At 43.5% G+C, this 26,904-nt stretch overlaps 10 protein-coding genes across 10 annotated transcripts; 4 read left to right on the top strand and 6 right to left on the bottom strand.

Moving 5' to 3' along the window:
* Window positions 1-1,189: 1,189 nt before the first annotated feature.
* On the top strand, window positions 1,190-1,444 carry PHALS_03162 (uncharacterized protein; the record flags this gene model as incomplete). Its single annotated transcript, XM_024721852.1, has 2 exons — window positions 1,190-1,258; window positions 1,325-1,444. The coding sequence occupies 2 exons, from the start codon at window positions 1,190-1,192 to the stop codon at window positions 1,442-1,444; spliced, it is 189 nt and encodes a 62-aa protein (XP_024572987.1).
* Window positions 1,445-6,679: 5,235 nt separating this feature from the next.
* Window positions 6,680-7,653, top strand: PHALS_14910 (uncharacterized protein). The gene has a single exon (XM_036407288.1). The coding sequence runs from the start codon at window positions 7,230-7,232 to the stop codon at window positions 7,452-7,454; it is 225 nt and encodes a 74-aa protein (XP_036263003.1). The 5' UTR covers window positions 6,680-7,229; the 3' UTR covers window positions 7,455-7,653.
* Window positions 7,652-7,970, bottom strand: PHALS_03161 (uncharacterized protein; the record flags this gene model as incomplete). Its single annotated transcript, XM_024721850.1, has 2 exons — window positions 7,652-7,846; window positions 7,914-7,970. The coding sequence occupies 2 exons, from the start codon at window positions 7,968-7,970 to the stop codon at window positions 7,652-7,654; spliced, it is 252 nt and encodes an 83-aa protein (XP_024572985.1).
* A 380-nt stretch (window positions 7,971-8,350) lies between these two features.
* PHALS_03160 (uncharacterized protein) lies at window positions 8,351-8,947 on the bottom strand (the record flags this gene model as incomplete). Its single annotated transcript, XM_024721849.1, has 4 exons — window positions 8,351-8,432; window positions 8,524-8,569; window positions 8,658-8,667; window positions 8,729-8,947. The coding sequence occupies 4 exons, from the start codon at window positions 8,945-8,947 to the stop codon at window positions 8,351-8,353; spliced, it is 357 nt and encodes a 118-aa protein (XP_024572984.1).
* Window positions 8,948-9,770: 823 nt separating this feature from the next.
* On the bottom strand, window positions 9,771-11,407 carry PHALS_03159 (uncharacterized protein; the record flags this gene model as incomplete). The annotated part of the gene is made up of 5 exons (XM_024721847.1): window positions 9,771-9,778; window positions 9,848-10,087; window positions 10,949-11,009; window positions 11,089-11,129; window positions 11,374-11,407. 5 exons carry the CDS (start codon window positions 11,405-11,407, stop codon window positions 9,771-9,773), a joined length of 384 nt encoding a protein of 127 aa, XP_024572983.1.
* Window positions 11,408-11,596: 189 nt separating this feature from the next.
* PHALS_03158 (Conserved developmentally regulated protein) lies at window positions 11,597-13,065 on the top strand (the record flags this gene model as incomplete). Its single annotated transcript, XM_024721846.1, has 7 exons — window positions 11,597-11,724; window positions 11,787-12,064; window positions 12,124-12,201; window positions 12,262-12,434; window positions 12,530-12,624; window positions 12,698-12,826; window positions 12,885-13,065. The coding sequence occupies 7 exons, from the start codon at window positions 11,597-11,599 to the stop codon at window positions 13,063-13,065; spliced, it is 1,062 nt and encodes a 353-aa protein (XP_024572982.1).
* A 5,987-nt stretch (window positions 13,066-19,052) lies between these two features.
* Window positions 19,053-19,838, bottom strand: PHALS_03157 (uncharacterized protein; the record flags this gene model as incomplete). Its single annotated transcript, XM_024721845.1, has 3 exons — window positions 19,053-19,347; window positions 19,395-19,632; window positions 19,715-19,838. 3 exons carry the CDS (start codon window positions 19,836-19,838, stop codon window positions 19,053-19,055), a joined length of 657 nt encoding a protein of 218 aa, XP_024572981.1.
* Window positions 19,839-21,113: 1,275 nt separating this feature from the next.
* PHALS_03156 (dna primase) lies at window positions 21,114-22,716 on the bottom strand (the record flags this gene model as incomplete). The annotated part of the gene is made up of 4 exons (XM_024721844.1): window positions 21,114-21,848; window positions 21,909-22,130; window positions 22,191-22,263; window positions 22,340-22,716. The coding sequence occupies 4 exons, from the start codon at window positions 22,714-22,716 to the stop codon at window positions 21,114-21,116; spliced, it is 1,407 nt and encodes a 468-aa protein (XP_024572980.1).
* A 147-nt stretch (window positions 22,717-22,863) lies between these two features.
* PHALS_03155 (sec1-like family protein) lies at window positions 22,864-25,089 on the top strand (the record flags this gene model as incomplete). The annotated part of the gene is made up of 5 exons (XM_024721843.1): window positions 22,864-24,500; window positions 24,557-24,596; window positions 24,665-24,730; window positions 24,783-24,925; window positions 24,999-25,089. The coding sequence occupies 5 exons, from the start codon at window positions 22,864-22,866 to the stop codon at window positions 25,087-25,089; spliced, it is 1,977 nt and encodes a 658-aa protein (XP_024572979.1).
* Window positions 25,090-25,486: 397 nt separating this feature from the next.
* On the bottom strand, window positions 25,487-26,743 carry PHALS_03154 (uncharacterized protein; the record flags this gene model as incomplete). Its single annotated transcript, XM_024721842.1, has 1 exon — window positions 25,487-26,743. One exon carries the CDS (start codon window positions 26,741-26,743, stop codon window positions 25,487-25,489), a length of 1,257 nt encoding a protein of 418 aa, XP_024572978.1.
* Window positions 26,744-26,904: the final 161 nt, after the last annotated feature.

The following is a 26,904-nucleotide window of genomic DNA, read 5'->3' as shown; positions in this document are numbered from 1 at the left end:
ATTATGCTAATTCATTCCTAATACAATACATCTTCTGTTGTGTAATATTACGGCTCCCTGGTGATAATTTACGTGCTGGGGTATTTTTTATTCTTTGAAAGGTTGGGATATTTTCTTATATATGGCAAAAGTTGGGGCATTTTTTTATTCTCCCAAAGATTAAATATCAAAAAGGTTTAATTAACTTCATTTTTACCTCAGGAACTCTATTCATGACATCAAGATCATAGGGCATCAATAATACTGATAACGACGTATTCCTAGCGTTAGTATACATAGCTGTTCGTGCTCGACTAGTCGTTATCTCCTCGCTTATGCTCATCCAGAATCATCCTGTACTCCATTGAGCAATTCTCATTGTTTCGAGGTAAGTATCGTTAGTACGGTATGTATGTTTCCTCCTCGGGCACTCAGGTGAAGTATCGTGAAGAATGTATTCATTTTAGAAAAGTGTGTGGGACACATGGCTGTTAACGTAATGTATACGGTTGCCAAATGGGGGCAAATAGCACTCCTCTTTATGAATAGTACTAATATAATCCTTGGTTTGTAAATCAATTTATTTCAATAAGAAAACCACTGTTGCTTGCACATTGCAAGACGTGCATTTTGACGGGGGAGACGACACTAGCAAACTAGCGACTAGCAGTGTGCTTATGGAGTCACTGTTCTCTTCGGTTTGCCTTGTTATCTACCGGACGACCACGCTTTCATGACGATAAATTCTCCAGCACATATCTTATTGTACAATGCTTGGGTTGGCGAGCGCCCGTCACAAAATTCTATTCTTGCGACCACTTTCTCGTTGTATATTTCTTTTCTAGTAGTCAACTGGTTGTCTCTCAAGTAGGCCAGGGTATGAGCAGCTTCAGTACCACCTTTCACCACGTCTGCATCGATTATTTTTCTTCTCCAGTCAATCGTCGAGCAGTATATATATGTAAACTTGCCGGAGATGAAATGTTCTTCTGTTTAACTGTCTTTCTGATCGTCCATTGTCCCATTTTCTTATAGAAGTTTGCTTTGTTGGAAAACGGAAAACGACTCTCTATCTGTCTTTTGTGACTTTTGTTTGTCAACTCTAAATAATCGGGATATTGCCCGCCATAATAGCACTTGAAGGTGAGTTTTCTGTCGTCGATGTGCTAAAATAATAGTCTGTGCACGATAGTGCTTCTTGATTGCAGTGATGAGAGCTTGTCTTTCAGCGAAAGCCTTTTCCGTTAATGAAGCCGGGGACTGGTATTTGATCAGAATGGTTTGGAGATGAAAGCTGTTTCAAGGATTATCCGTAACAGGGTGAGTGACTGATCCATGGCTGGAGTCGCGGTCTAATGTGTTTGCAGAATGGGCGGAACTGCTTCGGAATCAGCCAAAAGTTAATTTTCCCTCGCGCGCAGTGCAAAATAAGCGCTTTCTCAGCGCACAGGAAGTCACTTTCTAGAGTGAGAGTGTGCGCTATGAGCAGCAGCAGTCGGTTTATTCCATACCCCGTTGGAAATCTATCTCAGGTACCAGGGGCTTGCGAATTGCGTGTACGCCTCATATTGCGCCTAGGTAGATTAATACGCCGTCTCGCTAGATTTGACGAAGCTTAGCAAAGCGGACTTCCGACCAGGGCGTTGTCTCACAAATGATTTGAGCGGCAGAGAACAATTCATCACCTCAATTTCTGCTGATAGCAGCCCCAGTATTCTCCATGATAAACATGTTGCGACTTTCAACCGAGTGACTTTCTATCGTAAGATTGACCGCCTTTACTAGTAAGGAGCGCTGCGGTGGATAAATCTGTCTCTTGTCTGAAGAATCTAGAAGCCAAGTATGTTATCGTTGTCAGCAACGGGATGCTGTATAACGTCTAGACGGTCTACGCAGGTAACAATACCGGTATAATTGGATGCCATCTTTGAAGGACCAAAACCTAATATATAAAAGTCATACTGATGGACTGCCAGCACGCGGCCGAGAACAGCAGGTGGGCCAGGGAAGCCATTGCGAGCGGCAAAACTATATTTATTAAAACATTCGTATATATAAGATTGTATATTCAGATATGATATGACGGGCACTCACACCAATACATAGCGCCTCCTGAGCAATTTATGTTTTCACTTCCGTTAGCGCCATCGAAGTGGTATCATGTACCTCATACAGATTGTTATGCTTCATTTGTCCTGTCATCGTGAGGCACTAATTCACACTTTGTGTTCCGCGGATCAATGCTGTGATACAACATTGTGGCGAAGGGTGCAACCGCGCACTTTGATAAAGCGGTGTCTGACGTATCAAACGCCTAGCTTTTACAAGATGTCAGCAGCGCATTAAATGTTTTTCGGGGCCCGTGGGTTGAGCATATAACCTTAACGATTAGCGATGTCACCTAAGAGACAAGCGATAGATCATAGTCGGGAGACGCGAAAGCACATCCGCCACAAATTAGGCCGACCCGGCTCGTACCTTATCTCAACGGCATTTTCGGGATGCCTTCACAAAGATAGTTGGGCTAATTCTCGGTAAAAGTTCTGGCAACGACTTCGCTGTGTACATCGACGCATGGTTGTATTGAGCACAAATCGCTTTGGTTAAAGCAAGTGCATTCTTCATTGCACTAGGCCGTGATCATTGACAGGTTGATTGGTTGCAGAAACTTTCAGCTGGCAACTCCCATACGCAATCATACACTCAGATTCCGGGTGTGCATGAAAGTAACTTCTTCAGCCTACAAGGAAGCCACTTCTACCGCGATCAAAAAACTCTTTACGTCATTTAAATAACATTTAGCATTCCTTATAAGTAATGTGGCGAAGGTCGTGCCATACCAATATAATTGTGCAAAGATTCGACCAGTTCAGCCTACATTTCAAACGCTTTTAGCAGAGATACTAGCCAATCAACAATGACCTTTTCTCGCAAGATCTGACCGCATGTCATTCTTCCCAATAAAGCAATTCAATTTTTCGACGCTGAAAATACACTTGTCCATATTAGTGAATAGATTTATCTTTTATTTGAGCGCATACACTCGTAAGTAATCAATGTGGTGTTCGACATTCGGATTTTCGTGCTTCGCGCGACTTTGCATGAATATAATGCCGAAAACAGGTTAAGCCTTGTCGCGATGTAGCCCAGACAGCTTATTTACCAAACGATTAAATGCCGTGGGTGCGTCAGGCAACACCACCACCGTAACCAGTAACTCCCACAGCAATGTGCTCGACGTGTTCACCGCAGTGACAGGGCATCACTTTCTATCACAAGCAGGACGCTGAACAATACGCAATCAATCATGCCGTTCTGCCGCATTACATTTCCAAGAATCGACGTTTGCACTCCATTAATTTTCTTTCTGCCCACAATCTTCTGGGATGAGGGATATTGGAGCTGTGGCCGCATTGACCTTTAATACGCTAGTAAAGATTTGCCGCACGCCATTAGCTACTAGGATACAGAAAAACAGAGCCGACTATCAGGTTTTCTTTATCTCATTAAATCCCGATTCATGCTTTGCACAAAACAAAGCGTCAGGGGCTTTGCATCGTTGCCTTAGTAAGGATCATCGTTGGGTGATGCAATTTTGGTGAGTAAGTCAATTTCGTAATGCATTACCCTATTTGAATTAGCTCGTTTGCGGGATCGAACGAACAGCTGTGCGCTACTGTCTTCTGACCCAGGGCCGGTAGGGAGTGAAAGTATAAGTTTTGCAAATTCCTCATTCAGTTTGGCGAAATTCAGGGGCAAATTTAAATAGGGAGACAAGGACTAAGCCATGAAGATAAGACTATGGCTCATTTTCTATACGGCCTGCCGTACCTCATTTTCGATGAGCCAGCCTCTCCTCCCACAAGGTCTCTTGCAGCTAGAAAGATCCGTGGGACCAAGAGGGACAAGGTGCGCATTGCTGTCGGTCTGTACTGCATTATGTCAGGTATCGAGAAGATGGACTCAGCCGTCATTCAGTAAGAATACTCGCTGTTTTCGGGAGTGAACAAAAAGCATTTTGATGTCTTGCTCTACGAGAACAAGAAGTCATGGAATGGCTTTGGCGCTTCAACCTCAAGATGCAGCCGAAAAGTGCTGCTGTTCGTGGACAACGTGTCGTCTTATGATAGCAACGAGCTCGTCAGCGTCCGTGTATGCTTTATCTCGCCCAACTCGACATTTTTCTTGTAGCTACTGGACGCGAATATCACCAATAGGTTCAACTGTTAGTGTAAGAGCTTTTTGAACACTGAAAATTGACCAGTTCGATGCTGACGGCAACGTCTTGCGCATGGACGTTCCGACAGCGATCAAATTTTTCGTTAAAACATGGGATGGTATATGTAATACGAGTTGCCCGTTCGTGTACAAATCTTACCGAAACAGGCTTAAAGCAGTTGCATCAGTTGACACGCTTCACTGCTTGCTGCTCGCTTTCTGCCAGACGTTGATTTACCTGAAAGGGGAGGAAAGGTGAAGTGACATTTATTATATCTAGTATGCCTTAAACTGCCCTGTACTTCTAACTGCCGCGAGGTTCTGATATGACAGAATTGAGGGATGTATACTATACATGGTATATAGTAATGTTAACCCACACAAGTAAGTGATCTACACGACATGTGTAACGGGCGTGACCCAGAACACCACCCACCCACTCAAAAGTGGGTTTGCCCATAATCCCTTCAAATTTTTTCTAGCTCTGAGATTCGATTATTCGTGATTTCACACGTAATGAAACCCATTGAAGACGACCTGCATCGACGACGAGAGCTGAGCAAGATCGCACCTATATTCATGGATGCAAATGAGCTTGAATAATTATTCGATTCTACGTCGAACAGCGCTTTTGCACGATGAGTAAGAACAAAGCATCAAATGCCCAGCGTGGGCATATGATGATCGTGATGAAGAACCCATTGACGAGCTCAGTCGTCCAGCGCATTTGCGTTATAGTGACATTGATCGTCTTGACGAGTTTCGCGCTCGATGAAGTGGCATCATTTCTGAGCTTAACGAACTCATAAGTCAAATGGAAGCTCGAGTGATGACTCGAACCGCATATTCCGTGCCACCGGGCCCATTACACGTGCTGAAGAGAATCATGAAGTCTCGTGTACATACCGTACTCCAGCCAGGAATCCAATCTGGATTCCGTCCAGACAATCGACACTTGATTCGATTCTGAGCATATGTTTGTGCAACAAAATCCGTGGATATCCACCGTTTGCAAAAAGCGCATTTTTTGCTGCAAACTTGTTAAAGGTACGCGAGGAGCTGTTTCGGTTTGCCCATTGGGACAGCGCAGAATCGGTACACTCCGATATTGATGATGCACGCGAAGTACTAGCGGTCATCAGTCGAATTTACGACGAGAGAGAGAGAGGGGACAAATCACCTAAGCGAAGTCCGTCTTTGGACCCGCATCAAACACGAAGACAATATCGGGACAATTGCGAAGGATACGACTACGAAGCTTCCGCGTATTTTCGCTCACAAGATGACCCAGCCGTTTCACCAGGAGATCCTTTCGACAGCGGACAATTATCTACGCCACCACATTCTCGACGTGGTAGTATCAGTTACCCTGTCGATCAAGAAGGGGGGTCTGAAAAGGTATTCCTTTAATTCTTCTGTGACTGCTCCACAGTCATCGTCTTATTTGAAATTGCGATTGACAAACGTAGAGAAACTCCTTACGCTGGTGAACCAGTAGATGATCGAGGTGATCGATCGAGTGTCGATGGCGCGACAACACGTGAGGGATACTCGACGCGTCGTTTACGAAGTGCTTGATCTCGCATGGCGTCATGGAAACTCGCCTGGGTATGCAATAAAAAATTGAATGTGGCGATCGTTGCAGGCTCTACAAGTCCTCTTACCCGCTGCTACCGCTGATGATACAGAGCGTCCTGCAAAGCGACCTCATTCTGGTTCGCGTGGGTATACTTCTGCTCGTCTATGTTATTCGTATGACTTCTTGTCTGGTTCTCGTCGAGATTCCGACTATCGCAACCGCTCGTCGCGTTATGAAGAACACGATTATCCTCGTCTTCGCGATAATGATGCTGAGGCGACGTCGCTAAGGTATTCAACTTTTGAATTCGTGCCGAAGCTGTGGCATATTCGTATGACCCTGCGCTACATCCAAGTTAGAAATCGCACCGTCGCGATGATAGGGTTTGAGAACTCTTACGAGAAACTTTGGACGTGTCCTTAGCCAGCTTTGCAGGTCGATATTGTTAGCATTTCCGTGGCATGACACTGCCCGGAATGGACCGATGAAGCGAGTTTATAACTTCAAATTCTCAAGCTTGAAGCTGCATCATCTGATATTAGGAACCGTCAAACGACCAATGGTCTTGCCGAACCCGTATAGTACTCATGAAGCGAGATGGTGTTGTTGAGGAAGAGGGTAATTTCCGCATAGGCAACCAGCTCGTGCCTCTGGCTGTAGGTCAAGCTTGTGCGTGCCATTATGCAAATGAAAGTTACTTGCATTTTCGATACATGCTCCTAAAAAATATTTCGGGGTACATTTATCCATTGGTTGTAGGGCCATGTGCTCGTATATCGTCCACTTAGGGTTTAGCAGCTTGGATTTTGAATGAACTATTTTTGCTATGGTGTCTTGGTTCTTATATAAAATTTGCTATTACATGGTGGGTCCTTATCATAAGCAAAGTCTATTCATATTATATTCTTATCATGTCAAACGTATTCGTCATTAAGTCTTGGTCACAACAATGGTGCGGAATAGCGATTTCTTATGATCTCTTACGACCATGGAGAGTGTCGATGTTGGCTCGAAGGTATACATACTTCTAACCTTATTTTCTTTTCTTTTAAGAAGTTATTCAAATGAGACATTGTGACAAGAATTTTCTAATATGAAGTTGGTGCTTGAGCAATTCCTAATTAGTTAAGAAGAAGTTATGGATCTGCATGTATAATGCATTTCAATATGTCCTTAAGCATCGCCATCATTGGACTGGCAACCTGTTTCCTTTCTGAATCAAATTATTCTTGAATCTCTGCCTTGAATAACTTTTTCCAGATACGGATGGTGCGTGCTGTTAGTATTTATTCGAGCTGGTGTGACGAATAAATTTGGAATCCACGTGCTGACGAAATGTCGAATTCAGAAGTGTCAAGATCAGACACACTCAATTGCGCATCGTACCTGCTGTTTAATAAGTTAACCACATGTGATCGAGAGTTGACCCCATAGACAAGGTATTACATTCCTAATGGCTAGTAGGTCAGTGACACCAGGCACGATTCTGCCTCTATTGCAGTGGCTCTGTCTGGTCAACAATCACGTTGTCGTAAACCCAAACATTATTGAAGAAAGTGATAACTTCATTCTGTCGTTTCAGAAAGTATTTCATGCATCGCAGTACTTTGCTTCAAGAACGCTTCAGCAGCAATCGAGCACTCATTATTCAACACGGAAAGGTCAAACAAATGCCTAGAATGCAAAGAAAGTCGTTTTGGGCACTACCATGAAATATAATCCAGCACATGCTACATAACAAGGACTAAGGTATTTGTGGTCACCATCGCAGCGCAACGTTTCGAGCGCTTCCATAAGCTGAACATACGGTAATATACCACAGTGACGGCTTTTAAGGATCCCTGCAACACGTAGATCTAAGGCAACTTGAATTGTTCAACGCATCGACATCAGACGCCGTTTCGAGGCATCTGTCGCATCCATAGTGACAAGCAGGCGTTCGCGCTCATGTTGACGTTGAGTCCCTTTGCGCGAACTCAACAGGGATTGCGTACGAACGCTTACAAGCTCCAGTCTCGAGCACAATGCGCAAGCTATAAGCAACACTGCTTCAACACCTCGGTGACCTGACTGACTAGCGTTCAAAAACAAGACGTAACCCGAGTCTGGCATAGCCACAACAAAGATTTTAACTGACCTGTATGCCGGAAATATTCGTGGACCCACTGTCGTAGCCGCTCAGAAAAGCCAGCATAATGTTTCAGAGGGATTTTAGCTATAGACTCAATTAAAGACATCATTCAGCTTCAACTTGTCATGCATTTGCACAGGTTCACCCCACTAAGACACAAAATGATGCAAGGTACTTGGGCGGCTGGATCTTGGGCTCCAGTAAATGGTGAATGTACTCTTATGTAAACATCATTCTGTACTGCCACCGAGACACCATACATCCCGCGCGTGATGCCGTTATGCAAGTAGCTTTGTCTTGCAATAACTACAGTCGCGGCACGGTCGATAAATGCTAAACCGACTTTATGGCGTCAACAATGCTCCGTGGTCAAGCGTCGCTGGCTATAATACGTTGACTTCGATACTCCCGGATACGGTGCAGTTTTGCTTGGCGTAGCAAGATCACGCGAGGAGCCACGGAGCCTTTCGTCGCTGCAAAGATATTGCTCCTTTTCGTGCCCTAAGATGCTTACGTACAGCCTGTCTGCAGACAACTACGATTAGAGACATCAGCATTAAATCTGCTTTAAAGCCGACAGTACGTCTCATTCCTACATTTGCATTACTGACAATACCTGCAACACCACACCACTTTCAAGCCCAACTCAGCAGCATGAGTGTCTGTCCACAGCACAATGACAAGAAGAACCATCAACACCTCCACAGCCTTCAAGTCACGGCTACAATCTTAACCCATTTAGCGACTTACACCACTCCAACTATCACTGGACGACACAAATTCAACCAAGCACGCCTACCCAGCATTGACTCGCTCTTTACCATCAATGCAGCACATAATGGCGCTTTGGTACTACCTCCACTACGCCATGCTTCTAAACACTTCAACCTTGGCTCTTCCAATACCGCGCTTATGTCTCCCGCTGCCACTCTAATTAAACCCGTCGTAGGGTCTCCAACTAGCCCTGGAATGACACCAGTAGGCCTAAATGACTCTATTGCAGCTACCAATTCTAACACTAGCGCAAAAAGCCGTCGCATGCTGTCACTTAGTGATCTGCTGTCCATTGAAGCAACATCTAATCTAACAACAAAACGTCGCAAGAATATCCATCACCGGCGCCAATGCGGAATTACTGAATGTCAAAAGTACGCGCTGACCGGAGGATTTTGCATTCGACATGGCGGCGGCAAGCGTTGCAACTACGATGGTTGCCAGACTGTCGCACAAAGCGGCGGGCGGTGCAAAGCTCATGGCGGTGGAAGCAAGTGCAAAGTAATGGGCTGCAGCAGTGTTGCGCGACGAAAAGGATTCTGCATGACCCACGGTGGGCGGCAACAATGTAAAATTCATGATTGCACGAAATGCGCACATGGCGGTGGCTTCTGCATCTCGCACGGTGGTGGCAAGCGGTGTTCTTCTAAAGCTTGTAATAAGAGCGCACAGGCTGGAGGATTCTGTTACAGCCATGGAGGAGGGAAGCGTTGTGCGGCGCCTGAGTGCTTTCAAGCAGCACGTAAGGGAGGACTTTGCATTCGACACCGCAAGCTGGCATCAGGCTTGTAAGAAGATAAGTAGTCCTCAACAACCATCTTTCACGGAGTAGTTTTTCGTATCAAGCATATTCACATATTGCATCAAGTACGCCTTACTTACAATAAAAAATGCGAATAATAATAAAGGTCAATACTTACTGAATATATAGAATAAAGATTAACGATGACAACGAGCGCAGCGTTATGCTGCCGAAGACGTTGCTGGATGCTATTTCAGTCATTTCCTTCGCCACATTTCATCCATTCTTTGGGAGCTTCATGAAATCATCAGGTGTGATTTTATGTTTGTTTAAAATAATTGTTGTAATCAAAAGCCTTCACCACAACAAAATGAAATTAGATGTTTTGTTGATGACAAACTTCTGCTTGTGGAAACTTCTTCACCGTCTACAAAAAGAAGCCAACAGGCCTTAACAATGGGATCCTGTGCTAAATGCAGCTCCCCTACACTATGATCGCGGGAGAAGCTTCTGGAGAAATAGAACACTCCCACAGCAGACATGTTACGACTGTGGTGTGGAATAGGTCCAGCGTTCACTAAACTCGCTGTCCGCAAGTACAATATATAATGCGAATACTTGATACTTCGTCCAACTCCGCAATCTACAATCGAAATTTCATTTGCTACATGAGCAATCAGATAGACCAATTTAGACAAAGCGCAAAGTAGCACTGGATTGTTTATGCTTGTAGCAAAAAAGAAGCTTGCACATATCCCTGCTTTTGACCAATAGGCTTCCGCTTCATTTTATCTAAATGAGTTCCCCCAGGAAATCGAAGAAAGGCGATCCGAGCATGAAAAAGAGTCTTACATCCACAACGATCAAGGAGTTGTGGCGCATTTCCATCTTGCCAGTAAGAAGATATGTTGTAGTTAGTTGAAGTAAAACTCTTATTTTCCTGCCGCACCGGTAGATGCAAGCTCGTACTTCTCGACAAATTTTTGAGCTCGGTGAAGTCATTTCACATGCAGCAAGATGTTTCTTAATAGTTTTGAGGAGTGTGTCCTGCTGCTTTTCTATTCATTTCACTATGGGGAAGTTAGCACTTCAGGAGTCTGTCGTTAGCTTTACCTGGAGTCAACCTGTCCACTCTTTCATCGCATATCTGTTCGAGCCGCTTCCTGACCAACTTCACTCCGCAACCTTAGCACGCCCACTAATAATCGTCGCAAGACGTAACACCCCTAGCGTTCCAACGAAATTTCAAGTCATACTTGGACCAAAAGGAGATGGTGCATGTAGATTCTAGTGTTTATGCCAGAAGTGATGAGGCTATAAATTTTAAGGAGAACCCTATTGATAGCAAGTCGTTCTGTATTGAGCAAATGACACCATCGTTCGAGCATTTGGTGGATGCGGCGCAATGTTATATTAGCCAGAAGTAAATATGCCGAAGTCATTAAGGCTGAATGTTTCGACTCCTCGACAATTTCACCGTAAGACAGAGTCTAATAAATTGCGATTGCTGTCAAATTCTTTCTACCAAGTTCGCCACCCTCTTTCAGCGTGACAAAACACCCCGCTACTGAAACTTCCTTTTTAACCTTGCAATGCCAAGAAAATAAATTGGTGGCAAGCGACTTTTCAGTATCGTTGACTTCTACCGACGCATTAAATATGTACCTGAACTGGCGGCGGATCGATGCTATGCTTCGACAAATCGGCTTCGTTTTTATTGGAGTTTAGGTAGACAAACAACGGAGCATGTCATCATGGACTCGTGTATTTTTGTATCATTATCAGATACCGGAAATTTTCGCGTCCAGTAATTGATCCTTATACTTACTTGTCCACCCAGCACTGTTTTTACTGGTCAATCGTCTTGCAAAGAGCGCATCGGCAAATATAAATCTAAGCGAATGATCGAAACAACAGAATCGTTCAAGCAGTTGAGAGACGCGACAACACCGCTAGGGTTAGCATCCTCTTTCTTTTCCATCATTGTTCTTCAATCAGTTGTATCCTTCATAATTTAATGCAGTCTATAATTTTCTTTCAGTGTGATTGTTTGAGACATTTATTGGTCAAGAGCTTTCAAAATTGATAATCCTAGAATGTAGTGCAGAAATTACATTACATCAGACTGAGGGTCCCAAATTCAACGTTCCTTCCTTCGTATATGTGGAACTTCATGGCGACCACGCTTGGCGTTCTGGGCTTTAACCAAGACATGAATGCATCCACTTCATCGCCTAGTAACCAAGAAAGCGTCAACGAACGACTAACCTTTAGATTACGCAGCCACGGGTGGATCGACAGGTTTGTACGAATGCGAACATAAATCATCGTGGGTCTTATAATCATGATATTCTTATATGTAGAGAGAACGAGCTGTTTCTGTCGATTCCAAAATGCGCTACAGCTTGCTATAATATCATTTTCTTTCCCGGAGATGTTCAAGACTTTGAGACAGCAATGATGACCGGCCCTTTTGCCCATTATTGTGAGTACTCCTACGAGGCAGTGGCTGAGCTACTAAGTAAAAAGTTTGGAGAAGCGTGCAACGTTTGGATTATACGACCTCATCGCTTCAAACACGGTGCCTATAGTAGCTACGATAATTTCGTGAGGACGAACGAATATGGGGCGGCGATACAATGTACGCATAGTATTTTTGGGCGAAGGTATAGACTTCATTATCTCCCTTTGTTGATGCAGATGATCCGACAGCTTCAGCGACAAAGCACTTGGCATTTCTTATGCAGAATACACAAGCGGCTTTAAGACAACAAGGAGGTACAGATTTGATTGGCTTTGAAAGGAAGGTTGGATTTGTAATACCTATACTTTATCAAGTGAATGTGTCAACTGTGCTTCCAATGCATTTACTGGGGTTCAGCAAGGGTGGCGTTGTATTAAACCAACTTGTGACGGAGTTAGTGCGGTACTCATTTAATAAGAAGCGCTCAAACAACGGTCAAATTCGACAGGGATCTGTGTACGCCAGTACGCGACAATTTTTTGCAGCTGTATGTTCGATTCATGTCAAGCCCAAAGACATCTGAATTGTATTTGCTTGCTATCTATACTGATTGTCTCGATGCTGGTTGGTTCCTTTGCCCAGGTTGACTCTATTCATTGGCTGGACTCGGGTAATGGGTCTCTTGAAGGTGCTTTCCCTACGGATAAATCAGCTTTAGCAGTGCTCGCTCGATATGAGTATGCATACGTAAAGTAGTTGATACCGGCATATTGAGATGCTAACGTGATTTTGCATTTGTCATTGCTACAGACAACTCAATCTTTTTGTGCATGTGACTCCATATCAATATGAAGCCAGGCAGCGACCATGGATTAAGAATGAAGTGAACAGTTTTATTAACTGCGTAAAGCTCCTTGGGGCTAATATCCAACTCATTATGTACGTACCTTTTGTGCTAGAAGCGACTTGATAGCTGTTTCACTCGACTCTGTTTCAGCTACAATGCAGGCGACGAGTGCTCACTAGCATCTCATTTTCACATTTTGCATGATTTTGAGGCCGATCGGTTATTTAAGCTAAAAGGCGACGGAATCAAAGCTTCACCAGAACTTGCTGTTCAACCCGTTCGAATTCGAGTTTGTACCTCAGCGACTTCAATGAAGAGTCATAAGAGCTGATATCACTGGTATTTAAAAACACTCGGTATGGCAAAGGAAACTCATCGTGAAAGTAAGGAAGTGCTACCATATTCTGGCGCCATTTATCATGATCACTCAGCGCGGCGCTTCGAACAACATCTTTCTTTGTGAGAGGGTGATGAAATATTGCCAGGGTGTACCACCTGCAACGTCGTGTCGATTGTCAATCATGGTTTTGTCGAAGCGGTTTGAAAATGTGGGGGAGGCATGTCTGAGCAAAACGTGAATTTAAAAGTGAGACCTTTCTCACTTGAGTTAACAACACTACACTCGTCCGTGCTTCTATAGCTACGTGCTAACTACGAAAAATATTTGATGCATCAGTTATTTCTTCAATCGCGTGAATTCTTATTCTTCGCTGGCATTATAATGGAAGAATGCAATGCATAAAAGATAAGGTAGCAGATTCTTCTCCTTCAGCCAAAAATGGATATTCTTTTAAAATACCGCACTATAATGCCAGTTATTTAACTGACTTTCCGAGTGAAGGATTACAAGATCCTTAGCAGAGATAGAGTGGGTCAGCCATAACAATTCACTTCAGCAAGATTATTAAGAGGAGGAAAGAGTCGCTAGTTAAATTGAGTAGATTTGCTCAAAACATAATTTTAAATGTATTCTCCATAACAATAGCAATAGAAAGTCTCGCAATTTTGTAGCTTTTTTTTTGGGGGGTTCTTGGGGCAAAGCGTTCGGTGATGAATTAACTGTTTAGCCGCTGCAACTACAGAAGCATTGAATTGCTTGCATCAAGTCGACCATCGTGTTAAATTGTTTTGCTTCAGTGCATTTCTGTGCAGGTAGTTGTGCAAGGTCAGGCATTAAGTCAGACCTTGATCTGTAGTATCTGTTATCATGTTTCTTTGTCCTAACGTTTCCATGTTTATACCAAATTACTCTGCCGTAATGATGTACATTTGGTCTGTAAACCATTAAAATGGATGAGGGGACGTAAGCACTGTCGAGGCACCCACAGTGAGAACTGAACACAGCGTAACAAAACTTTGTTCTTTGAGAGATTTGAGACTCCAATCTTGGAAATTGAATCCACCACTCCTTAACCACTAGGCGAATTCAAGCAGATCTTTCGAGCAGATACATGTGAATCTTTTCATGTAAATTAGACATAATCCTGGAATGTCGTTCTTCAACAGTATTAAGCAGTGTCATATTAACGCTTTCACTCACCGTTGATACCCGTGGCTCCTTAGCATTGGCTTGCTTATAAATGCAAGCATTTGGAGTCCTAGTGCCATCTTTAGCATATCTGCATATTGACGCTTCTTGTCGGTGTAGTCGACCTTCTAATTTTTTCTTGCACATCCTTCCGAACGAAGTGGCGTCTGCTCGATCATAAGTATTTTAGCTGACCTGACATGGTCATTTCCAATACCCAAAATGAACGCCGTCATGCCCTCAAACTTCAACTTGAAGGCTACTATGGACCAACTGGATGTCAATACTGCTTTTTTCAACATTGTGCTAACAGACAACGTTTCTATGTTCCACTGGATGTCAACAATACTCAAGAATATGTATGTCAGCTGAAAAGATCCATCTACGGATTGAATCAAGCAGCAAATTCCTGAGACATACCTTATATTGTGTCCTTGTGAAAAATGGCGTCAAGGGACCATTGCGTTTATGTGAAGCGTTATTTGGAAGGTTTTATCTATGCTCGATAATGTGTAAATGTCTTGATTGTCGCAGCAAATACAAGCAGAGAGGATAACCAGGTCAAAGTGCGAAATATGCACCCAATAATCAAGCAGGAAACAGAAACTTGTGTGCTGGAAGTTTGAAGGGTTTGCGGACAGTCGCTGCATATCCCTCGCGTTTGATAACAAAGACGACACATGTTCTGGATCGTGTGCACCACATATCATTGCAGACTTCATCAAAATCCTTAATTTTGTGGATTTTTAAAAATACCATTTCCCCAATCAAAAGCAAGAATGATGTTGCTGGTAAGTTCAAGAAATTCGAAATTCTCTGCAAAAAATGAATTCGTGATCGTATCAAATGTTGATATTCGACAGCGGCAAAGAATCCGTGAACAAAACGGTTTTAAACATAAGTCAGCGGAACAGGATCGTCCTTGTGATCCGTTTTAAACATAAGTCAGCGGAACAGGATCGTCCTTGTGATCCATGTAGCATTAGCAAAAAAAGGTGGCGGAGTGCATGAACAGGACTATCATGGAGAAAGCCCGCAATTTTCTTTACTAAAAAAACTAACTATTCGACTGAATGGTGCGCGGGAGTGGTGGACATACCAGCTATATTGATCAATAGTTCTAAGATTAAAACACATCCCGACGACACGATATATAAGCTGGAAAATGCCAAGGATAAAGTGTTTCACTCTGTGATGTTGGATGAGCGTGAAATAGGCGACATTTATTTCACGCAAGCGCTACCGCCAGAAGCGACAATAGAAGTTCTGAAGGACAATGATGATATCTATTTTCAAAACCAAGTGGATCAACAACCAATTCGTGATAAACCTTTGAAAACCATCGAAGAACTAGTCGGAGACGTCGAAATGGGCGATGCCGTGCATACATCAAGTGTCGGCATGCAGCAGCTGATGCCTTCGGAGCGTTCTGTTAAAAAAACCATCGGAGCTAGCAGAGTATCGCTCATCTCTCTATAAACGACAAGAAGATCATTTGAAATTTCAGTCTGTAGAGAAGAATACAAAACGAAGAAATGAGCAGATGTTGATGCGAAGGAACGACCCAAATGATAAAGAGACAAAAAGAAAGTGGTGGTCCACCGACATCGAAACGTGCTAGGAACAACGAAAAAGTCGTATTGTTGATGCTGTTCTCGCGTACGTAATGAGAAGTGAGAATGATACGAGCTTGCCGACTGCATTATGGCGGGCGATGAAACAGCAAAGTTGCATGAAGCTGTTGAAGCTGAGCTTTGATCCCATGAGCAGAACCAAACATGGATTATCAAGGAAAAAAGTGGAAAAATCGCACAATTGGATTACGATGGGTCTATGCCAAGAAGCGTGATCAAAACGATTCTGTTGTGCCGTACAAAGCTCGACCTATCGCGAAAAGTTTCAAACAGAAGTATAGAATCGAATTTATCTAGACTTATTCCTCGGTAACATGAACTCAATTCGGATGATCCTCTGTGCGTCAAATGTCATTCCAAAACACGAACTGTATCACGCCTTTCATGGAGAGCGAAACCTGTAGCTATCATGGTATAACTTTTATGCTTTATAATTAATTATGTTTAAGGATATTCTTAAAATTGTTGGTATGTTGCTCAGTGATGTTCAAAATGGAATTCCGAACACAAAAAATTGTTTTTGGCGGTCATTTTTAATACTTTTTGCGGTTGACCGGATCGTTATTATCTTTGATGGAGAATCGTACACAACTGGATTTTGTGGATAAATTTCATTCCGAGCGAAAATTAATCAAACTCATCATTGGGACAAGAGAAGCCAGGAGAAATGCACTGACGTCCAACGAGGATTTAGAGACGGCGCGAGTTTATAGTTATAGTATCCTGATCAACCGTAGCAATTGGATTTGTTTGTGGGAGAGCATTTACGCGATTACTTACGAACCCGTGGCGCTGGTGACATAAAAATACATAGAATATATTCGATACCGGAAAATTTTCGCATTGATCTATTTTCTGTCCAAATGTGGCAACCTTTGCGAAGCGCCCACTTCCACGTTCGACGCTCTCCGTGAGAAATGGCGTCAACAATTGGAGCTGTCTTGAGCTCAAGTTTCGAAGGCTTTTAAGGAAGGTCGATTTCTGCGACACCGAGTTTCAATCAATAGTTCCTGTTGCGTTTGGCAAAGTGATGTCTAGAATTCAAGAAGCCCTCTTGGATGTCACCTGAAATTCGTCAATGTATATTTCACCATCATTGAACGCCATTGCCCTCAATTCGAGTGCTTGGTACTCTGACTTAACGTAATTATCCCAGTCTTCTAATGAGGCTCCGCAAACCTCAAATCAGGATCTGAGTCATTTTGTTCCGTTGAGAATAAAGCAACTTCGACATTAATCCAGCTTCTTAATGATAAGTTTATCTGCTTGATCGTGATTTTCCAAGCAGATGGTGCAACTGGCGACGAATATCTGGAATCTCTGTCCCGAAAAAGGCAACGCTCATGATTCTATGTCCTCTCTTAGGTATGTAAATACATTGAGGTTTGACCTTCTAATTAATAGTTGAACTGGTGTGTCGATTAAAAGTAAATTGTGAAGCGAGAATATTGATTAAACTCTGTGCTACCTCTAAGCCTACCCTTCTAGACCTTCAAGAAGCCTATTGGTGGAGTCATATTTTGACGTCATGCCCTTACCGGTATTAATCGTAAACATAGCCCGAAATCAGTCACGCCCCAAAGCATTCAGTGGCGTAATTATTTATGTGCAACTTCAAAAATAATAACGTACCACAGTAATTTACAGTATAGAATACTCAGTTGTATGTGTAGAGCGATAATTTAGCAACCCTCTCCTGAAACCTGGGACAATTTTCACAGGCAGGAAGATGTGGCATGCTTGCTAATCACGAGCAACAATCGCTGCGCTTCGCTGCTGTTGATGATCATGATAAGTGGGAGTCCGTCAAATAGACTAAAAGGGGGTACCGAAGATTTTTATGAAGAGGCAGACGAATGAGGCGGCATAATGGGGCGCGTTCTGCTCCTTCTCTCCTCCTTTTCAGCATGAAAGCAGAAGGGAAGAAAGGAAATTGTGAAGTAAACAACTTTAAATTGTCAGCCAAATGTAAGTACGTACTCTTGGAGAAACTACTAGAGGCAAGGCATAACAACATCTCGTCTTGCGGAATAGGGTCAGTTAATAAGCTTCTCGTTAAGATAGAACTTGTTTGCGGCGAATGAATGAATATTTCTGCAGTAGTTTCTACAACGCATTTTATTTGATATTTCACTCCTCTACCTCTGATCCGTTCTTACCCTTCGCGGAATAGAGAAAAAAGGACCCGTCTTCATCCCCTCTCAATATGTCGCCTATTGTGTTGGAACCGTCATGCATTAACTCCGTGTCCGAGATACCTATCCGTATCACCGTAGAGATGACCGTTTTTGGTCTATCATAATAAAAACAGTAGATAAAGAGACAAGTGAGACCGGAAGCTTGGAATGAAATACTATTTTGTAACGGGGTTTCACGTACCCTAGCATAAAGGGTGTGGCTCACACAAATAAGTGTGACCATACAATGATGTGGCTTCACTTTAACAACAAGTCACTACCTGGCTGGATCTAATCAGGTCTTACTATCTGGAAAGAAAAACTTTTAGAATTTGATAAAGTAACTTGCCGCAAATAAAATTGAGAAAAACAGTTTACATTTTAAACGGAAGAGCTAATTAGCCCTGGATCAAGGTTGTAATTATTCTTGGAAGAAAGAAGGGCGACTTGAGGACTGGAAAACAAATTTGCAACTGAATTAAAGTTTGAGTAAATGTAACAAGTGCTTGATGCAAAACACCCCGATAAATAATGGAAAGAAGTGAAATCTGCTTTGTTCTCAACCGAGCGCGATCCTGGTCAAAGTCTCGTTAGAAGGGTAGGAGAGGTACCTCAAGCCGAGAATCAGACACTTATATCTAGGGCAATGACATTTTATGGTCGAATCTACATTGTCCGTGGTGAATATAGTGTTAGCTTCAGGTTTATATCTCGTTGTGTTCAAAGTGGAAGTACTTGATGAATTTGGCGGATGGATTCAGCTCCTGACCTATGGCAGAATACACGTTAAGCTATAAGTTTCGACCTTTTCATGGATTTCCTTCATGCGTATATTTATATAATTTTGTATTGAAATAAATTGTTGCTGTTAAAATCGTTGACATCTTGACTGAACGGAAAATATTTCAAAGTTGTTTGAAAATTGCTCAGTGAAATTCAAAATGGAAATCTCACAAAAAGTTATTTTGGACAATAAATTCTAGAGCTCTCCGGTCAAATTTTTGATTGCCTGAACTCTAGACACGACTTCACGAATTAACCTCTCAATGAGCGGGAATAAAACAAACACAAAATTGGGGCGAGAGAAGCCTGGAGGAATGCGACGACGTATAACGAGGCCTAAGAGATGGCGCGAGTTGAATGTTATAATGGTCGGTGTAACGATAGCATCATCCACCGTGTAGAGTTTATACTGACGAACTCGCAGCACTGGTGATAGACAAATGCAGAAATTATATTCGACACCAGGAAATTTCCTCCATAGATCTGCTTTTCTATCCAAATAGGTCCATCCTCGCGAGACGCCCACTTCCACCTTTACGTGTGGTATCCGGACCATGACATTCCTACGGGAAAAATGGAGCCAACACCAGGAGCAGGACCAAAGCTACAATCGGGCTCGAATTTTCGGAGACTTCCCACGTAGGCCGATCCACGCGACTCCAAATGCTGATCGAATGTCCCAGTCGCAGTCAACAGAGCAACGTCTAGGAAACGGGAGAAGGTCTCGTGGAGTCCAGTTGGAAGCTCGACGATGTAGATTTTTCCATCTTCAAATGCTATTGCCCTCGATTTAAGTGCTTGATACTTTGACTTGACGTATCTCTTCCTTCCTTTAATGAGGCTTTGCAAACCTCAAACCTGGATACGAGGCATCGCGCTCGGCAGAGAACAAAGCAGCTTCGACTTCTTTCCAATCCAACTTCTCGATGATACGATTGATCTGCTTAGTCGTCATTTTCCGCGTAGATGATGCAACCGGCATGAATTCCCGTCTCAGAAAAATGCAATGCTCATGTTTTATCTTTGGTCTTGTCTCAAGTCTCGAAGTTGTCGTATTTATAAAAATATTATACACCATATAATACTCAGGTATCATTGCTTGTATGTTGTAATCGATAGATCAACAATCCCGCCAGAAAAACCAATATAGGCTCTACTTCACATATTGCTGATAAAAGAATGCCACAAACGTTAAATACGAGGAGCAAGAAATACCAAATATGTTCATTGCACTTGACATTTGCTTTAATAGTCAATTTCAAAGACAGCTTCAAAAAAATTTAAAGTATCAAGACGTGTTCAGTATAAGCAAGTGGGATAGCTTTGAAGGCTTGAGTTGACAGCAAGTGACATAATTGAATGGACAGAGAGACGTCATCCTTCATCTCTATACGTTTCCGACAGACGTCCGAAACATATTCGAACCCACCTCTATCACTAGTTTGATCTTGCCAGTCGATTTGCCACAATCTAGTTCTTGCACTTGCCGCTTTCTATACCCACCACACCATATAAAAGGCTCGAGATCAAGACATGGAACGCTCCACAATAAGGTGAGCTGTTGTGTCTATTTTTCAAAGCTTGTGGTCAAGTGAAGCTATCCGTCAACCACAGCAGCTATGTTGCATAGCCTGATGCTATCGATTTAAGGTGCGCCGCGAAACGCTAGACAAATCATTTTACATGTTACCGGACATTTTCGAGATAGTGTGGAAAGCTCCAAAGCATCGATACATTTTTTGTATGGGCATCTTTCGCAGAGAACTTTTTGATGTGTCAAAGTCTTACTATACTAATAATTTAATTGTGTAATGATGACTATATTTCTTGTCATACATTCTACATCGAGTTGTCCGAAAAAAAAATATTTTATGACCATATAAAACACGTTGCTGACGTTGCACACATGCACGGTCGGATCTTGATTCCATTGATCGTTAGACAGTGGCCAGGCAATCAAGGTGGTGCAATGTCTTGCTCGGGTTCGTCTGGGCTTGTCTCACGTGTTGAATTACTTCATAGAGTTGTCAATGTCACAAGTCATTCCAAAATTGCGCTGGGAAAGTTGTGACATCTCATTTAAATGTTTACGTGAAGCCGCAATCTGATTTCAATAACGCAAAAATGAACTGTGGCAAATCTATAACGTAATTGTTACTTAGGGAAAGTATCACTAAAAGTGAAGAAGATAAGATCCACTTTGAAGTTCAGCCTTCTACTTTTGTCAAAAACTGTGCAATCCGTGCAGCCCACCACTTCAGGTAGCAGTAGTCATGGCTCCCTTTTCTTTCGCTGCATAGTATTTTCGGCTTTCTTCGAAGTACCCGTTGGGATGATTGATGAGAACATCTGGATCGCTTCCTTCATGTGTAGCTTCAAAATACTTTTTACATGCGATTTGGTAGTGATGATTTTCTGCAAGCAACAGAATCTCCTGTTTGTCTCCTTCTGAAATGCCCTGCAAAGCCTTACGCAGGTGCTCCTGCTCAAAATGACGAAAGGGGCAGCCGTGATACTCGCCGGTTTTGGGTGGGTCGCCTGTGATGATACGCATACAGTTGGGGGGTGCATAGTCCTTGCGCTTACCCTCCTTTCCGTAGTTGTGACGGATGTTGTAAGCGTATTTCTTATTAAAATCATCAACCGATATCTTCTTACAAAATTCTTGCTTCCAGAATGCGACAGCATCATCAAGTTGCAGACCAATCCCCTTAAGAAACAGTCCGTATTGCTGTCGGCCTGCAAACTTCAGATGATGATTGAGCTTGAGTCCTTTGTGTAGTGAGCGCATACAAAGCGGCATGGACGTAACAGCAAGAGTATCAATCATGTCGGGTCTAATGGTATTTCCCGATCCGGGAACAGGGGTAACAGAGTAATCTGCGTCGATGTGGTGCTTGGCAAGGTTCGATAACACGGGCGCAAGGCGTTCATCCTTGCTTATTAGAGAGCGACTGTACTTTCGGAACGCTCCTGATAACTCTCTCGATAACTACAACATTGTCTGTGAGAAACAGCTGCGAGTAGATACTCTAATATAATGATGTTGTACATTGGTACGAAAGGCAGCAAACAAAATGGACACCACGTGCTCAAATGAAACGTAAGCAGTGCCAGCTTCAAGATATACTCGTCGACTAGCAACAAGATCTAGTGCCTCCGTAAAAGGAACCTTAAAATAAGCTGGCAACGGTTGACCTCTAACCTTGAGGTCGTAAGCGTCCCTTACGGCTTTTAACTTGCTCTGCCTTACTTCAATTTCCTTCAACGTCGCCTGAACCACACTACTCAATCAACTCCTAGACCACTCAATAAGCTGAAAATTCGCACTCACTTCTTCGTACGATAGTCCGTTTTGCTTCATAAATTGAATCTTTTCCTCCCTCGTCAGTTTATCCAAGCGATATCTGCACAAATTCGATATCATTTTACAGTCAACAAAGGTTTCAAACATACTTGATCCAGCTAAAAGTGTGAGTCTACCGAAAAAGCGCGCTCTCTTGTGTCAGAAACCAACGGCGTAGTTCCTCCGTCTGACAAAAGGCCATGCGCAAAAAAAAGTGCGACAGCACGTCCTTTGTTGTGTCATCCTCGGCCTGGCCCGTACGCCTGGAAGCAGTCGAGCGCAGAGGCATGTATTTGTTAAGCGTCTTTTCCAACCTAATTTCGCGGTCTTTCATCTGCATGCTGCGCAAGCGATAATTTTCTACGGCCTTGAGCACGTGGAGTCTGTCAATAGCAAACTCTTCAAACTGCTCGAGCGACACCTCAACTAGAGGCGCTTCTTTGTAAAATGACAGCATCGAGACTCCGTGGTGAGGGGTTTGCTCGCGCCGCCGACTATTGCCGACATTCTGCATTGCGTTCTACTAGATAACAAAAAACTTTGTTTGGGAAGCTTTCCCGCCATATGTGACTCAAAATGTTGATGTGGACCACATCAAGCATTATGGATGTTGAAGTAATAGACCATCACTCCCATTCCGCAACGGACGCCAAAGGCAACCATGGCAACAGTGACCTCTGTAGCAGACCTTCACGATGTCGATCTCCGCAAAGTAGTTCAAGATAAAGTTTTGAATCAAATGATCAAACATGTGACCCAACTCACTCGAGGATGGGTCGTAATGGTCGTTGACGACGAGGCTACACGTTGTTTGACGCCGGTTGCGCGCATGAGTGATCTCACGGACTGCGGTGTGTCGCTGTTGGAGCGCTTAGAACTTCAGCGCCAGCCATTTCCAGAGATGAATGTTGTGTACCTTATAGCCCCTACGGTGCAAAACGTCCGTTGCATGGCAAAAGACTTTGAAGATCCTAACAAGCCGACTTATAACGAAGTGTATCTATATTTTCTGCATCATGCGGACGAAGACATACTCAATGAGCTAAAGAAATCTCCGCCTGCTTTGCTACAGCGTCTTAAGACTCTGCAAGAAGTGAATATAGATTTTCTTGCACTTGAGAAATGTGCATTCTCTTTTGGGATACCCGAAGCGTTCCATACACTGTATTCACCGACTGTAAAGGAGTCAGAGTGTGAGGAGCTTATGCAGCTGATCAGCAATAAATTAGTATCGGTTTGCGCAACTCTTGAAGAGTATCCGTATGTGAGGTACCAAGCTGGACATACTCGCATGGAGATGCTGGCACAAATGTTTCAGAATAAGATGAATGATTACTTGGCGCAGAATTCAACTTTTTCGTACGCTCCAAAAAGGGGAACGCTTTTATTTTTTGATCGTGGTCAAGACATGGTAACACCCTTGATGCACGAGAGTACATTTCAGGCGATGACGTACGACTTGTTGGACGTAAAGGGTGATCAGATCTCATATGAAGCGGAAACAAATTCTGGTACGACGGCTAAGACAGCATTTTTAAATGAGAATGACAAGCAGTGGGTGGAATTTCGGCACACGCATATCGCCAGAGTCAGCACAGAGATTGGCAAACGGATGACAGCATTGTCGGTGTCCAATGCAGGTACATCTCTTGGCCGCGGCAAAAGCACGGATCTTCATGCCATGGCAGCCGGATTACGTGAGTTGCCTGAATACCGCGAGATGTTGGGCAAATTATCGCAGCATCTGTTCTTGGCGGGGAAAGCTATGGATATTTTTACCGCGACAGCTTTGCTTGGTGCATCTAATATTGAGCAGACCCTAGCAACAGGTGTGGATGAGTCAGGAAAGAAGTTAAAACATGCTACGATTGCGAAACAGCTAGAAGATTTGTTCAAGGACCCGAAACTGATCGAGACAGATCGCTTCCGTGTTGCCGCTGTGTTTGCCTTAACACAAGACACTATGAAGGAAGCTGAGCGCAGTAAGATTATGCTAGCGGCAAGGCTTTCCAAGAATCAAGAGACCATTCTCGAAAATATGTCATTAGTGGCCGGCTCGTCGCTGTACAAGATCCATGGCAATTCGCATATATCGAGCGAAGAGTTGAAGCTGGCCTCAAAGAAGGCTGAGGCAGTGGAATATTCAAACGCACGTTACGACCCAAAGATCAAAGCCATCGTAATGCGTGCACTAAAGCGTACTCTTAGTGAAACTGAGTATCCTTATCTAATCACCCCGCCTCCTCAAAGCCCGACGGCCGATGACTCAAAGAAATCTGGACCAGTCTCCTTACGAAAGTACGTGCGACAGACTTTTTGCGATATTGCTGCGCTATTAACGCGTCTTGATGCAGAAAAAACTTTGGAAAGTTAAAGCCGCAGGAGATAACACCAGTTTGTGAAACTCGAAACATGTTAGGATCAAGCATAAGTCTAACATTTGATCTATTTATATCACGTAGGACAACGAGCTTTTTGTGGGTGAAAAAATGGTTGTCTTTATATGCGGGGGAGGCACATATTCCGAGGTAGTGTCCTCTTTTGTGTATTTGCTGTTGCTTTTCTAAAATTTCGTCGCAGCTTCGCAGCATTTACGAAGCTCGCAGTGAAGAAAAGCGCGACGTATTTTTGGGGACGACGTCATTTCTCGCTCCTCCCGTCTTTATTGAGCTTATTGCGACGCTTAAAGAGACCAGTCCCACTTCTTCAAAACATTCAGTTAGGTCTGTCTGCCATCGCACACTGTAGAAATGTGCTGGAAGAATTCTAACGTTTTTGATTGTCCGAAAAAAGCAGTGGCCAAGGCGCTGAGGTGGCGCCGCTCACAAGTGGTGAAATTCACCTCCAACTTCAAACACAACAGAGGGAAAAGACAAACGCCTTTTAGTGCAAGCCGAACTTAACATGAACACATAATAAAAAAGCAGTCGCTCGAAAATTGCTCGTTAGATTGAAGAAGTGCGACATTGGGCACCGTCAATGATCACATTTGGCTCCCGTATTTTCGAAAAGGGTACATCGAGAAGGGCGTTTTTGTTCAATGAGCTCCGAAACCTTACTGTTGTTGTACTTCAGCTCCGCAACGCGAAGAGCAGGAAGCATATTTTGATTTATAGGTCAATCAGAGCATCTGTCACAACAGCATCTCAATTTCTGGGATTATTTTCATGTAAAACATGTACGCTAGTTCGTAAGACTTTTTAAAGCGCAGAGTGAGAGCTTCTCAATGCAAGCTTGCAACCAAAGAGGTATCACAAGTAGGTTTAGCTAAACATGAAGCAATTTTAATTCTTCCCTTTCTTGCTGCGCTTCTGAAACGTTGGCGTCGTCTTTGACGTCATCTTCGCAACATGGTCGTTCAAAGAGTTTGAGCTCTGATTTACGCTAGCTGTTTTCTTCACGAGCTTAGGCTTAGTGTTAGGGCTGCTCTTGCGAGCCCCACAGCACAAGCCACACGTAAGCACGCAAAGCGTGGTGGTGAGAAGCCACCACATTAGACGCAGTGCGAGACGGACCGGAAACGAAGCCAGCGGGACTGCCAAGAGAATCAAAATTCCATCGATAATCTTTTGTGCGTATTGCGCCACGTAATCATTCTGCTCCAAAATCTCAATTGATTCGATACGCATTCGCTTGGCACGACTCAACGCTTCACGAGAGTACATAAGAACAACCTTTTGAGTCTTGGCAGCTTCATTCTTTAGCACTGTAAGATACTTCTCCGCATGTGGGTGCACGGTCTCGTGTACATCGATAAGAATCGGATCCAAGGTCCCCGCCAGATTCTCCTGGTAAAACTTACTCGACGTATCCCACGCCGCATTCTTCGCCGTTTCGATATGACCCTGGACGTGCTCCAACGTGTCCGTTTGCTCATTCAGCTTCTGCTGGGCAAAATCTGCGATCTCCTCTGCCAGGACGAGCGCATCATCATAGTACGACGACAACAGCGAGGCCATAGAGAGCTCAACGGACTTGTTTTCGCCAAGATCTTTAAGCAGCGCTTTGTTTTTTTTCTCCATGTTACTGTAGCTTTTCTCCAGCTGCGCAACCCTACTGGTTTGATGGGCCAACTCAGCCATTGCCGCCTTAAGTTCTGCATTCATTTCAGCAACGAGAGCTCGTTCGTTAGCAAGAGACGTTTCTAATTCCTTAACGTCATCGTCAAGCGAGGAAACACGCTTAAATTCAGTATTGAATTTGTCTTCCCTACTCGTGAGCTCCGCTTTGGCAGTTTTTAAGGCCTCTTCTCGGCTTTCGACTTCATTTTGAAGTGCGGCAATCTCTGTTTGAAGTTTCGTGACAATTATCTCATGCTCCTGGGCTACATCGGCCAGCAGCTGAATTTTCTCCTTGTCTTGAGCGTCCACTTGACGCTGTAATTTATCGTTAGATTGCTTAAGATCCTCAATTTTAAGCTCATATGAGGCTACGACTGACGGCGCAATGCACGCTGCACTCTCTTTATCCGCCGAGACGCCTTCCACGCCAGCGTATACGGCCAATGCCGCACTGAACAGCGTCCAGTGGGCAATACGCATGATACTCGCGATGGTCGTGAGGGATCTTGCTAAGAAAATGTGGCGTTGTGGTCGTTACTTTGAGACAATACAGCGAAGTGATGTCATTGGAGAAGAAACGAAGGGGTTTATCCTATAAGAGGGATCACACAGAAAAACGTTTTTTTGTCTCCTTAATATTA

The sequence above is a fragment of the Plasmopara halstedii genome, assembly GCF_900000015.1.
Source record: "Plasmopara halstedii genome assembly, contig: Scaffold_208, whole genome shotgun sequence".
Taxonomy (NCBI): Eukaryota; Oomycota; class Peronosporomycetes; order Peronosporales; family Peronosporaceae; genus Plasmopara; species Plasmopara halstedii.
The sequence above is the reverse complement of the archived record's forward strand: the minus strand, read 5'-3'. Positions and strand labels throughout refer to the sequence as shown.

Bases quoted from the DNA above. Each gene is read 5' to 3' on its own strand.
- PHALS_14910 (XM_036407288.1), top strand. From the start codon at position 7,230: ATGGCTAGTAGGTCAGTGACACCAGGCACGATTCTGCCTCTATTGCAG.